This window comes from Letharia columbiana (genome assembly GCF_014066305.1).
Source record: "Letharia columbiana isolate WasteWater2 chromosome Unknown Sc0000039_s0, whole genome shotgun sequence".
NCBI classification, from domain to species: Eukaryota; Fungi; Ascomycota; class Lecanoromycetes; order Lecanorales; family Parmeliaceae; genus Letharia; species Letharia columbiana.
In genome coordinates this window covers 315437-330155 of record NW_023501083.1, presented here as the reverse complement: position 1 = coordinate 330155, position 14719 = coordinate 315437, and the positions used below count along the sequence as shown (strand labels likewise).

Here is a 14719-nt window from a genome sequence, read left to right as displayed (position 1 = left end):
TAATGAAATAGCTGTAGACATCGGACGGTTTCAATTCGTCCAAATATGCATCGTCCGATGTTCCTCCTGCAGAGGCCGCAGTGATGTACTATATCAATGCAGTGGGGATGACAGGCCAAGTTGCAGTGGTGTTCTCCGCTAGCTGAGTGGCTGACTGAGTGGATGACTGATATGACGTGGGATCTTGGAGAGCTGAGCCGTGTTCTTGACGATGGTGGCCTTGTTGCCGCTTGATTTCTCCGCAGTGTTCTCCGCATTTGCCTGTTGTAGTTCCTCCTCTTGCTCCTTCTCTTGTAGAGTATCAGACTGAGTGGCTAGCTGAGTGGCTGACTGAGTGGATGACTGATATGACGTGGGATCTTGGAGAGCTGAGCCGTGTTCTTGACGATGGTGGCCTTGTTGTCGCTTGGTTTCTCCGCAGTATTCTCCATAGTGTTCTCCGCAGTGTTCTCCGCAGTGTTCTCCGCAGTGTTCTCCGCATTTGCCTGTTGTAGTTCCTCCTCTTACTCCTTAATGTAGTGGGGATGACAGGCCAAGTTGTAGTGGTGTTCTCCGCTTGCTGAGTGATGATTTGATGTGGAACCGTGGAGAGCATATGACGTGGGATCTTGGAGAGCTGAGCTGTGTTTTTGACGATGGTAGCCTTGTTGCCGCTTGGTTTCTCCGCAGTGTTCTCCGCATTTATCTATTGTAGTTCCTTCTCTTGCTCCTCCTCTTATAGAGTATCAGACTGAGTGGCTAGCTGAGTGGCTGACTGAGTGGATAATTGATATGACGTGGGATCTTGGAGAGCTGAGCCGTGTTCTTGACGATGGTGGCCTTCTTGTCGCTTGGTTTCTCCGCAGTATTCTTCATAGTGTTCTCCGCAGTGTTCTCCGCAGTGTTCTCCGCAGTGTTCTCCGCATTTGCCTGTTGTAGTTCCTCCTCTTACTCCTTAATGTAGTGGGGATGATAGGCCAAGTTGTAGTGGTGTTCTCCGCTTGCTGAGTGATGATTTGATGTGGAACCGTGGAGAGCATATGACGTGGGATCTTGGAGAGCTGAGCCGTGTTCTTGGTGCTGGGGGCCTTGTTGCCGCTTGGTTTCTCCGCAGTGTTCTCCGCATTCGCCTGCTGTATTGACTTCTCTTGCACTGGCTGAGTGGATTGGTGTGAGACCGTGGAGAGTAGGCCTGTTGTGTTACTGCTGCTGATGACTGTCTCCGCAATGTTCTCCGTAGTGTTCTCCGCATTCGCCTGTTGTAGATCCTCCTCTTATTCAACTGAGTGCGAGGGTACCGAGGGTAAATGTGTTTATATTGGTGGAATTGGTAGAATTGGTAGAATGGTGGAAGAAGAATGGTTATATAAATAGGTGGAAGGATTATTATTCGATCCCGGACGCGTTTGGTGTGACTACAATATTTGAATGTCAGTTTAATCCACCTATCGCTGGCTTGAGAGGAGTATATAGGGGAGGATGTATCCGTTTGGGCTCTTTTTGAGGGCCTTTTAACGCGTTTATGAGTAGTAGTAGGTAGCTGTTAGGCTCGCTTGCGGCCTCGATTGCTAGTAGTAGCGGATTCGCCGAGGGGTGGCCTAAGGGCGTTAGTAGGGGCTCTAAGAGGCGGGTAAAAGGGGTGTATGTGCCTGAACCGGACGCGTTTGGTGTGACTACAATATTTAAATATTAGTTTAACCCATCTATCGCTGGCTTAGAAGGAGTATATAGGGGAGGACGTATTCGTTCGAGCTCTTTTTGAGGGCCTTTTAACGCGTTTAGTGGAATTAATAGAATTAGTAGAGTAGTAAAAGAATAATAATTACATAAATAGGTGGAAGGATTATTATTTAACCCTGAACGCGTCTAATGTAACTATTATAACTATTATATTTAAATGTTTATTTAATCTATTAATAGTAGGCTAAACTTTATAATTTTTATAGCGTTAGAAAGCGTAAAGCGAGCTCTATAGTTTAAGAAATTATAAAGTAACTATATATATCGTAAGCTGAGTACTTTAAAGTGTAAAACTTCTATATATAAATTTTTAATAAGGGAGATATAAGAGGATTATCGAGCTAACTTAGCCGGTCTAATTAAAGAGCGTAGCGAACTCGAATTTATAATTAGCTATATATATAAATTTAAGATTTTTAAGCTTAATTCTATCTTATTCTATTATATATATTAATAATAAAAATAAAAATAATAGAATAGAATAGAGAGTAAAAGATAATATATTATTAATACGCTTTTTATTAATAAAATTAAAATTAAAAATTAATAAATTTTTAATATAGACGTTATAAGTAAAAAAAATATAGAAGAGATTATATATATTAATACTTTTAATTATTAATAATTAAGTAATAATAAAAAAAAAGATAAGATATTAAAAATTATAAAGAAAATAAAATTAAGAATTTAAGCTTAAATAATAAATAAGAATATAATTAAATAGATTAAGAGAGTAAGATAAAATAATAATATAGAAAATAAATCTTTAAGATAGCGATCTTTAAAAATTAATAATAATTTTTTTTATAAATATATTTATTTAAATTTAATAAGTAATATAAATATAGCTTATTTATATTTAATAGCGATTATAATAGTTATAAAGAATATAAAAAAGAATTAAATTATAATTAATCTTATATAATTTTAAAAATTATTTTATTATAAAAAACGAGTAAAGGCCTATAAATTAAATTCATAACCATTTTGTTTGATTAGGGCTGTCGAGTAAATTTAGTAAGCGATTTTTGATAAGCGATTTTTGAATTTTTTGCCTTTGAAAAATTATAAGACCAAATTTCGAAATTTTTTCATCTTTGAAAAGCGCAAGCTATGGGCTATAATTTGAAAAAAAAAACTAAAATTTAAATAGAAAATAAAAAAGTTATTCTAAAATTAAATAATGTACACCTATTTTTTTATCAGTGCTGCCGGCAAATTTGATAAGCGAACTTTAATAAGCGATATTTGAATTCCTTACGCTTTAATAATTATAAGACTAAATTTAGAAATTCTTTTTTAATTTAAGAGCTTATACTTCGTTCTATAATTAAAAAAAAATCTTAAAAAGTTAATAGAAAATAAAAAAGTTATTCTATATGTTAATAACGTATATCTATTTTTTTAATAATTACGAACGCTAATTTATTTACTCGCGATATCTAATTAAAAAGCGTAGATCTAACGAATTTATAATTAACTATATATATAAATTTAAGATTTTCTAATTTAGCTCTATCTTATTCTTTTATATATACTAATATTCTAAAATAAATTTATATTAATATTAATAAGAAAGATAATTAAAATTAAAGAGTTATAAGAAATATAATTAAAATCTTTTATTTATTATAGATATACGCTAAATAAATATCTTATAATAAATTTTTATATAAAAATATTCTTTAACGCTAAGTTATGATAATAAAGTTAATAATATAATAAAATATATCTTAAAATCTCGCTTTATTTTGAAACGAGATCGAGGTTTTAAGAAAACTCGAAATTCTAATTCGAAACCTTATCTCGACCTTAACTCCTCTCGAAATTCTATTAAGATTTCTTATCTCGTTACGTAGCGTAAAGCCTAATTTTAAAATTAATTAAATATTTATACTTTTATATTCTATAGATAGTTTAAATAATTCTAAGAATTAGTCTATAGATATATTATCGAACGAGATTCTTTATAAATTTAACGTTTATAATACTTTTAATATATTAATTAAATTATTATAAGAAGATTTTAATCGTTTTTAATAGATAAAATAAAAGTAAGTAGAGAATTTAATAGTCTTTATTAATATTATAATTAAGATATATTATAATAGTATATATAAAGCTCTTAATATATTTAAAAAAATAGTTTTTTTACGCTTATATTATAAATATAAGATCTCTAGCTTAAATAATTATAAACTTTATAATTAGCGAATTAGCTTTTTTAAGATTCTTAATAAAATTAAAAAGCTTATTTATTAATTTAAGCTTTCTTCTCTAATAAGAATTTATCTAATTATTTTAATAATATAATTAAAATCTATTAATAACGAGAATTCTTATATATATACTTATATTACTATTACTTCTAAAATCGATAGAAATAATATTATTATAGATATCTACGAAATCGAAATCTTATTAGAAAAGTAAGAGTTTAGAGATAAAACTTAATATTTAATTAAGTAGAAGAATTATAAAAAGAAAAATAATATATAATATAATATAGATAATCTTAAAGATATTATAAAACTAGTCGAAGAATATAAGATAATAATTTAGACTAGACTACGACTTAGAAGATTAAATCAATAATATATTAAAAGTTAAAGAATAGATCTTTCTCTACTACTTAAAAATCGTACTTTTATTTAAAAAAATAACTTTCTTTACTTTCTATATTAAGTATCGAAGGCGTTATTTTTTTTTATTTATTAATATCTATTATAAATATAATAGAAATAATAGAAATAAAGAGTTAAAAGATAACGCTATATTAGCGTCTTAATAGATATTACTTTCTAATAGATTTCTTTATAAAATCTTAATTATCTTATACTTAACTTATAAATTTATAATAATAATAGTAATTAATTTTCTACTATTATAATAAACTAAAATAATCTATTATTATTAAAACTATTATTAAAAGACTAAAATAATCTATTATTATCGAAGACTGAACTAATCTATTATTATCGAAGGCTAGAATAGTCTATTATTATCGAAGGCTGAAATGGCCTATTATTGTTAAGGCTGAAATGGCCTATTATTATCGAAGGCTGAAATAGCTTATTATTATCGAAGGCTGAAATAGTCTATTAGTAAGACTGGAATAGTCTATTATTATCGAATGCTAAAATAATCTATTATTATTATTTAAGACTAAAATAGTCTTTATCGTTAATAAGAGTTTATCTATAAATCTAAAAAGTTCCTTTTCATACGATTTTCGTCGAGTTCGTATCATAAGTATAATTTAGTACGATTTAGTCTATTAAGCAGACTTTATCTATATCTAACTCTTTTTATCAATTCTATTAATTTAGCAACTTTAAAAATTTTTTAATAACTTTAAAAATTTTGCGTAATGCACTTTAATATACTCTAAGTATTATTCTATATATATATAATATTAATATATATCATTATTAACATATGTATCATTATATATATATATTATTATACGCTATATTAAAGTATTATCTACGCAATTAATTTTATTAAATCGTTTAATTCTATAATTAAATTTAAATTAACGTTAATACTCATTATCGTAAAACCTTGCCATTACAACGTCGATTATTAAAACTTTTCTTTTTTTATATATATTACTACTAAACTGGTAGAACTGGCGGAAAAGATTAGAATAGTTGCTGAACCGGCGGAATTTAGGCGGATTCTAATCAGATTTGCTGATCCGGCGGATTTTGTGATTTCCGCGACAAACGCGCGATCAGCAATTTCAAATTTTGCAGGAACTTTTCAGATTTACAGATGTTATATATAGCTTTATTTCTTATATAACTTTCGCGTATTTCAGTTATTATATTTTTAGCCTCCGCGTATCTTAGCTACTATATTTTCTAGTTATCTAATTTTATACTATATTTAAAATCTAATCTCGAAGAGGTTTTAGAGAATTAATCCGTTCGTTCTATATCATCTACAAATCTAAAAAGTTTCTTTCCGCACGATTTCCGTCGGGTTCGTATCATAAGTACGATTTAGTCTATTTAATAGACTTTATCTATATCTAACTCTTTCCGCCAATTTAGTAATTAATCTTATTCTTTCCGCCAGTTCTATTAGTTTAGCAACTTCAAAAATTTTTAATAACTTCAAAAATTTTACGTAATACACTTTAATATACTCTAAGTATTATTCTATATATATATAATATTAATATATATTATTATTAATATATATATTATTATACGCTATATTAGAGTATTATCTACGCGACTAATTTTATTAAATCGTTTAATTCTATAACTAAATTTAAGTTAGCGTTAATACTTATCGCTATAGAATCTTATCGTTATAACGTTAATTATTAGAACTTTTCTTTTTTTATACGTATTATTATTAAATTAATAGAACTAATAGAAAAGATTAAAATAGTTATTAAACCGACGGAATTTAGGCGGATTCTAATTAGATTTACTAAATCGATAGAATTTAAGCGGATTCTAATCAGATTTACTAATCCGGCGGATTTTATGATTTCCGCGATATACGCGCGATCAGCAATTTCAAATTTTGCAGGAACTTTTCAGATTTGCAGATGATATTATATATCTAAAATTCTAATAAATACTATAATAACTTAAGAGCTTAAGTTCTACGAGAGAAAGTTCTTTTTTTCGCTTTAAGAGCTTATATTCTCCGCTCTAGTAAATTCTTCATTTAATTATTTTATTTTAAATTTTAGAGATACGTAGATAATTACTTATTTATTAACGTAGAAGTTATTTTAATAATATTAACGAGTTATTAACTATTTTTTAACTTTTTATTATCTATTAATAGCTTTTCGAATAAGTTTATATTAATATCTATTAAAATAATAGTCGTTTTAAATAAATTAGCTTAACTTATTAATAATATTAACTCTATAAGAGTCTTTAAAATACTTATTAGAGATCTCGCTTTCGCTATAATATCTTAACGTATATTATTATTAATTTTTAAAAGTAATAATTAAAGATAGAAGAGATCTTTAATAAGCGAGAATATTTAATTTAATTATTTAACTACTTAAAAAGATATCTTTAATAAAACTTAGATTTTATAATTTTACTTTTTACTTTAGAAATTTTATAAGTTACTTAACTTCTAAGTTTTAAAACTTTATATAAAAGATTATTATTTCTAAATATAAAATAGAAAATAAGTCGACTAAGTCTTAATAAAGAGATTTAATCTTCGCTTAAATATAGAATAGCGCTATATTTTAAATTAATATAATATTCTTAAGACTAAGTAAGACTTTATAATAAAAAGAAAAGTAATTATTCTCTAATTATTTTACTTAGTCTTAACGGCGCTCTAAATAACTCGAGATATTCTTTAAGAGATCTAAATTAATCTATATTAAAGCTATTTCAACGTTTCGTTTTTCATTTACTATCTTTAAAAACTCGAATAAGAAGAGAAAGAATATAGAGTAATAAGAAAGAAGAAGAGAAAAAAAATAGAGATTAAAGAATAGAAGAGTGAAAGAGTGAAAGAATGTTAGAATGTAAGAGTACCGTAAAAGGATAAGAGATCGAGTGGGTTCACCGAGGAGCTCTCGCTAAAGCGGCCGCCCCGCGTGGGTTTTTCAAGCGAAGGACTGAGTGGGGGGGCAGATTTCTATCAGCATCACACAGTATTCGCATCCTCCCTCTCGATGCGCCGGATTTATCGGATTTTAGGGTATTGCATTAATGGGGGTGTTGCATTAATGGGTGACACCGAGAATAGACGCGAGCCTCCCTCTCCTCCGTGGCCGCCAAGCCGAAACTCAGTATCATAATATGTTGCGATTTCAGACTAAGCTCTATCTTGAAAGACCATGAAGACCATAAGGAAACAGCATGCAGGCGGGCTGCTCCGGTCTAAATACACTGGAAATCAGTCTCTATCTCTGTACTTCGTACCTTCCATTCGATTGTAGCGAGCTAACAAGCTTGGTGGACCCAGACTATTACCGCTCCAACCAAGCGGGGCAATTACCAATCCTCGTAACATAATAGAAGCGGAATTCTATGTCTCAACTCTTGACCTTGCGAGCCAATAGATCCACAGCGACCATGTCTACCACCATATCTATATTCGTTCTACGATCCAGCAGCATAGCAAATGAGACGTCAACACCAAACGTTCGGACCATGTCTCCCCGGAATTCGGCTGCCAGCATGGACTCAACTCCAAAATCTGCCAAGTGCATATGCTGTTGAAGTTGAGCCGGTGGAACCAGTAGCAGGGTAGCAAGTCTCTCTGTCACGATTGCCAGAATCGCGGTGAGCAATGTTTCATTGGGGACGGCATTTTCCTCGCAAGATGTAATACCGGCGGCCACGCTTTGAGGAAGGCCATTATCGGTCTGGCTTTCGGCACCTTCACCATGGTCCGAGTCGCTTGAATTCGCAAATTCGCCAGCAATGATGGCACATCGTGGGTCTTCAAGGACCTGTGTCCCCCGCTTGAAGCCTTTATCTCTGATGGTCTGGAAGCCATACAGCTCAAGGCCGGTGAGCAAATGAGCTTGGCCATAGTGATTCCCAGCGAGGCCTTGATCGAAGTCAGAAACCAGCTCTTCTGGTGGTGGAGTAAGGGCAATATCAATGATCTGGATCAGTTCGTCTTCTGTGAACGGGTGAACACCTTTCCGCAATAGCGCGGCTTCAATGTCGGGGTTCTCGTGGAGAAAGCCGATCTCTGAAATCATACCCAAGCCGAGTGATGTCGCCGGTAATCCATGGCTGCGTCTATGACCCGCAAAAGAATCAAGGAAGGCGTTAGCAGCGCAGTAGTTGCTTTCTGCGGCCGTGCCGATACTCCCAGTGATGGAGCTCAGCATGAGGAAAAATTCGAGACCGCTATCTCGTCCTCGAAGAGCGTTGTGCAGGTTCAAAGCGCCCTGGACCTTCTGATTTATACCCTGATGCCAGGTGGAAATTGGCATGTTTGTAAACAAAGAGACCTATGGCAATGCTCAGCACTCCGCTAGTGGTCGGTCAATCTGGGTCCTCACATGTATACCCATTGCAGCATGCACAACGCCACCTATAACTCGACGTGTAGCTGCAATCGTCTTATCAACATCTCCAAAAATTGTGACGTCCCCACGGACAACTATCACGTTAGCACCAGCTGCCTCAAGATCCTGTACAAGGTTTTTTGCGGATGGCCTATCGGTTCCGGATCGACCTAGGTATACGAAATTTCGCATTCCACGCTCCAACATCCAACGGGACATGCTTCGACCTAGCCCACCAAGACAGCCGACTAATATATATGCCTTTTCGTTGCTGAAGGTAGAATGGGATTTGATAGGAAGAACCTGAGTCGCTGTGAGTGATGAAACTTCATTTCCAACACTCGTTGCTTACCTGTATCTGTGTCTGGAGATCCTCGAAAGAGATGGCGACTTTTCCTAGACGAGTGCCGAGAGCAAAGTATCGGAAGGCTTGCACGACTTCTGAGGCACTGAAGATCTTCAACGGCTTAATTGCCTCAATATCACCTATCCTGAGTAAACGGAGTGTGCGGATCAAAAGGCTGTTGTTGACAGAATTAGCCATCTTTTCATACGGGGATCCCCTGAGGGCCCACTTACTCTGCCCAGATCTGACGCTTAGCCTTAGACTTGGACCAATAAAGACTGGTCAAATCAAAGGCCGTGATGGTGACTCCTCGAGAGAAGATTTGCTTGTCCAAGCTTCCGTACTCGGATGAAGGCATTTTGCCAACTTCCACAAAGCGGCCAAATTCTGCACATAATTGCAAGCTATCTTGAAAGGCATCTCCAGTCAGGGAATTCAAAACCACATCAACACCCCGATTCTCTGTTGCGGCAAGAATACCAGAACGGAAAGATGAATTGCGAGAATTGAAAATATGGTCCTCTGGGATATTGAACTTCTCGACCAGAAACCGTTTCTTTTCATCTGTGCCAACAGTAGCGAAGATCTATACAGTATCGTAAGAATGAGATGAACATGCTGAAGCTTGTCTGACCCACCTCGGCACCTTTGAGTTGTGCAATCTGAACAGCCGCCATTCCAAGTCCACCAGCCGCGGAATGTATCAGAATCGTCTGCTTCCTATTAGCGCAACCCCAATCGCTTGATCAAATCGAGGCCTACTTCTCCTGATTGTAAGGAGACACGATCTTCCAAAGCGTAGAGTGCAGTCGAAAAAACAAGCGGAACGGTTGAGAGTGTCTGCGGTCTCAAGTCAGACAGAGTTTTAAGCTGAACGCGCCACAACATACAGTAAATTCCTCGTGAGGTTGCAGCTTGCAGCATGCAAACTCCGGAACCCATTCGTAAGCCGCAAATTGAGAAGGTGCCATTACAACTATTCTGTCGCCCGGCATGAACTTTGAATTGTTGGAAGCTGTTCTGGTCACTATCCCACTAAACTCCAACGCAAAGGTAGAATTCTTAGTATCTGTTCGGCTGCTGACAGCATAATAGCCCTACACAGGTGTCAGTGCTTGCCCGTGAAGCAATCCAAGGGATCAAGACCTTAGCGTTCAGTCCAATAGCCTTTACTTGCACTTCCAGGTTTCCCTCTGGTAACTCACTAGCAGCCGCCGGTTGTTGCTTGAAATGAAGGGTGTCTATTTGTCCAACATCTCGAATATTGAGCTGGCAGTTGCCGGCTGACTCAAGCGACTTCGAGGCGAGCTCGGCGTTCTTTGTCTGTCGGAATTGTTGATTTACCAGGCGGTCCGGAGTAAGACGGCTAATATGCAAGACCCCATCCTGCTGCCGATACTCGGACTCGGGGCTGGGGCTGTGCATTGCCTGCCTAAGCACGAGTACAACGTTTTGAGCTGAAATAGCCAAGTCAAGAGTCGTATTGTCCAAGTCCAGGACTGGCATTTTCAATGCCGGTCGTTCTAGCATCACTGTCCTAGCTAGACCCAGTACGAGCGCAAATAATGGGCGTTGGGCCTTGAAGAGGGCTCCACCTGTTACCCAGAGAAGTATTGACGCATTTTCGATCATGCGCTTGACCATTTGCATTTGATGGTCGGTCATATCTGCTAGGAGAGGCTCTTCAAGTTCAAGAGTTGTAATAACAATAGAGCCCGGTGCTACAGTACCCAATGGTCCCTCATTTAAAGACAATTGCTGGACGTCAAATCCAAGAGCTTCGGACAATGTCGCAGCAATAAGATGATTCAAGGGATTGTCTCTATTTGCCACGATCTATAGATAGAACGTCGTGGTTAGTCTTCCATACGCTTTCAAGAACACCCAATTTCGATGCGCTTACCATTATATAGTTATGTTTGCTAGATTCGAACAGTGTGTGCGATCTTTGAGACGGTCTTGCTATGCTTATGTTCACGTCCGAATCTTCGAAATCTGTGTGCAGTATGTCGAGAGGCTGCTCAAACAAGGATGGATCAAAAGAAAAGCCTGTCGTGAACACAAATATGGTATTCACGCTTATGTTGCTAGATAAGTGATCTAGGTACATATCGAATGTGTCCGCAGTATCCTACGCACACTACGTCAGCGGAATATATATACTTTCCCAGGGGGACCCACGGATGTCACAATCACGATGTCATAGATCGATTCAAGTTTGCATGGCGTGAAGTCGATAACTCTCTCATCAGCTGCGAGATTGCCTGCAACCTCGTGACTCGATAGCCCTCCGGTTGGATCGAGGGTACACTTCACGTACGATTCGAATCGCTTCTGCGGTGGTCCGATACCTATTATGTTTAAGAGACCCGCTAATCGACTACTAGCAGTACTGCTGAGCTCAAGGATGCGCATTCTCGGATTCTTGTGTACTAACAGGTCTATAGCTGCAGCTATCCTTGGAGCTTCTGGGCTACCTACGTCCACTGGAAGTTGCGAGGCGAAGCTTCTAATGCATTTTGTAAGCTCTGGCACACACGTACTCTCAAATGTGGAGATGTCCGGTTTCCAAAGGATCCTTAATGCTGGATGACGTTCCGCCACAGTCCCCTTGTTTAGCAAGCTGTCCACATAGGCAACGACTCGAACGCCACTCATCTGCATCAGATGCTGACCTGTACGGCTCTCAAAGTCTGCGCTTAGTATCGCAGTCCCGAACCCCACGCTCTCAGAAGACCCCCGGATGGAAAAGTCATTCGATGCATCCAAACGTATTGCGGCTGATATCTTCAAGCAGTCAATTAGAACTGGAATCTTGCTGCGCAGTTCACCGACAGTCCCAGACGCCGAGGCTATAATTCCAGCTTGTAGCATTGCATCGATATTCACTGGGTGCACAATGTAGCTCGAACGTTGACCAAAAGGCTTATCGTTTTTCTGAAACAGAATCGTCTTTGCAACAGCACATGACATCTTTTTTGATCTATCAGTGAAGATCTGCGACAATGATCTGAACGCCGGCCCGAAGCAAAGCCCTTCTCGATTCAACTTATCATACCACGTCCGCGAGGCTTGCTCTTCGAACGAGTCCTCCGAGAATTTGGTTTTCGGCTTCATTGGAGAATCATCAGTAGAGATTCTGATGGAGCCGTTGACGTGAAGGGTTGAAACATTTGCAGCATATGAGGCGATTTCAAAATCCCACCATGAATTCGATGATGTGATGCTGGAGGGGTTATTTGGCTTGATGCTCGTGAAAATTTCGACGCCTTCCTTTTCATGAGGCAAGACTAGAAGGCTTTTCAGATGGACTTGCTTAAACAAAATGGACGAGTAATGAGAGGCTTGACATTCCTGCAGTAAAGCCTCGATCGCCATCGCAAGATAGCCAGCTGCAGGAAATACTGTCGTCCCCCCCAATCTGTGATCTTGAAGCCAGGGTGCTTCATTCATCCTCAAAAGATTTCTCCATGATGCTGTGGTCTTCGATCCGCCAGGGACTCTGGAGCCGAGGAGTTCGTGGGGGCCAAAGGCTCTCTGGCGGTACTCTGAGCTGACACGACTTTCTTTCCACATTATAGGTCCATAATCCCAGGAGTAGTGGGGGAGGTTTGGTAAGACTCGAGGCCTTGAAGGCGACTGGCAGAAGTCGGAGTCTACTTCATTGACGTTCTCGAAGATAGGCTCATGACCATGCAAGTAAAGATCGCCTACCAGCTTCAGCATGGATTGTTCGTCATTCTTATAGCGAGAAAGAGTCGAAAAATAAATTGCAGACGTTTCGGCTTTGTCTTGAACGTCGCGCACAGGTTGGCGAAGAGCAGGGTGTGGGCCGACCTCGATCAAGTGATGCTCATCACTGAGCAAAAGTTCTTCCAAAGTGTCACTGAAGAGTACAGGCGACTCGAGGTTTTTTCGCCAGTATTGAGGACTGATCACCTCACTCTTACCGACCACCTTTTGCAAAACACAAGAGAACATCTTTACAGTTCCGTTGGCGCAAAGATCCGCATCCTTTCCTAAGTTGAGCTCAGACAAGAGAGCCTCGTATCGATGACCGATGACTCTCATAGCGGGCGAATGATAAGCTTTGTCATCAGTCTCCAATCTGCGGGCAAATATTCCTTGATCTTGCAAAACTAAGAACAGCTGTTCGACTGTACTGACGTTACCACTTATGGTAGTACTTTTAGGAGAGTTGATACACGCAATGCAGACATTGTCCTGTATATCGAGACTCGAGATTAGCTGTTCCGCGGATTGATGATCTAAACCTACAGCAAGCATAGTACCTTTGCTGTCAAGCTCTGAAGCAGTGAGCCCTCGATAGTAAGCAATCATTATGGCTTCTTCGGCTGTCAGATATCCAGACGCAAACGCAGCCGCAATCTCACCTTAGGAGTTGTCAGGTTGAATCTTAGAGAAGGGAAAGACAGGTTCCTACCAGACGAATGGCCAATGACTGATTTTGGTCTTATACCAAACTCTTTCATGAGGGTAACAAGCGCTACTTGTATAGCTGTGCAGACAGTCTGGGAATGAGAAGCTCTGTGGAGCTGGCTTGTCGAAGTTTGCTCTAAGATTGCGTCTTGCAACACCATTAGCCAAACATATGATAAAAAAGGGGTCGTATTAACCTTCAATCGACCACGTTGGTGGATGACAGGAACGTGAAATGGCTGTATCGAGGTCTTTGATACATTGACGATAGCAGGCGAAGCGGTCTAGAAGCTGCCTACCCATCTCCGGATATTGGGTTCCTTGACCATTGAAAATGAAAGCCAAAGACCGAGGCGAAGCATCTGTGGACGGACGTAGTATTTGAAGATCGTGATCGGAACTGTTGAACAAGCTGCTTGGATTGACAAGCATGTAGCCGCGGGTCGGGAATCTAGATCGGCGGGATCCTAGGGTGTATGTAAGATCAGTGATGTTTAGGTTAGTCAATCCAGAGCTGGCGACGGCTTTAACGTTCTCCTGCAAAGATTTCAAGGTTCGAGCCGAGAAGGGTAAGAGATATGTGTTGGAATTATCGGCTGTGTGAGGAGTGGATCTATAGGCCTCGGGAACGTGAAGACTCGCAGACTCAATTATGGCATGTGCGTTCGCTCCGCCATACCCAAAGGAATTGACACTGGCTCTCGGTGTTATTTCTTCTGGCCATTCGGTAGAGGTAGTAACGACTTCAATATTTCTCTCCTCGAGCTTGAGTTCCGGGTTGAGATGACGAATGCCGATGGTGGAAGGAATAAGTCGATTTTCAAGTGCGAGGGCGACTTTGATGACACTCAAGATGCCGCTCACGGCCTCACTATGGCCCAGATTGGTCTTGACAGAGCCAATCATTGTAGCGCGACCAGATTTGTGCTGCAGGACGCACGAAAGAGCCTCTACCTCAATAGGATCGCCTCTCGGAGTTCCTGTTCCATGAGCCTGTAAGTGAATCATCAGTATACGGTCACTGAAGCAAGACATAAGTCTTTCGAGAGTGGCATGCCTCTACGTAAAGAGTGTCATCTGTAGGTAGACCCGCCGCAGCATATGCCTTACGAATGACAGCTGCTTGTCCAGATACGCTTGGTAATGTGATGCCTGGTGTGGCACCATTACTACTCCCCATAATGAAT

The 14719-nt window shown here is 38.1% G+C and overlaps 1 protein-coding gene across 1 annotated transcript; it reads right to left on the bottom strand.

Moving 5' to 3' along the window:
• Window positions 1–7756: 7756 nt before the first annotated feature.
• Window positions 7757–14712, bottom strand: HO173_009348 (uncharacterized protein; the record flags this gene model as incomplete). The annotated part of the gene is made up of 13 exons (XM_037311238.1): window positions 7757–8689; window positions 8741–9049; window positions 9099–9267; window positions 9326–9678; window positions 9731–9805; window positions 9855–9932; window positions 9983–10189; window positions 10239–10928; window positions 10996–11223; window positions 11274–13486; window positions 13537–13680; window positions 13832–14525; window positions 14596–14712. The coding sequence occupies 13 exons, from the start codon at window positions 14710–14712 to the stop codon at window positions 7757–7759; spliced, it is 6210 nt and encodes a 2069-aa protein (XP_037161895.1).
• Between the last annotated feature and the right edge of the window lie 7 nt (window positions 14713–14719).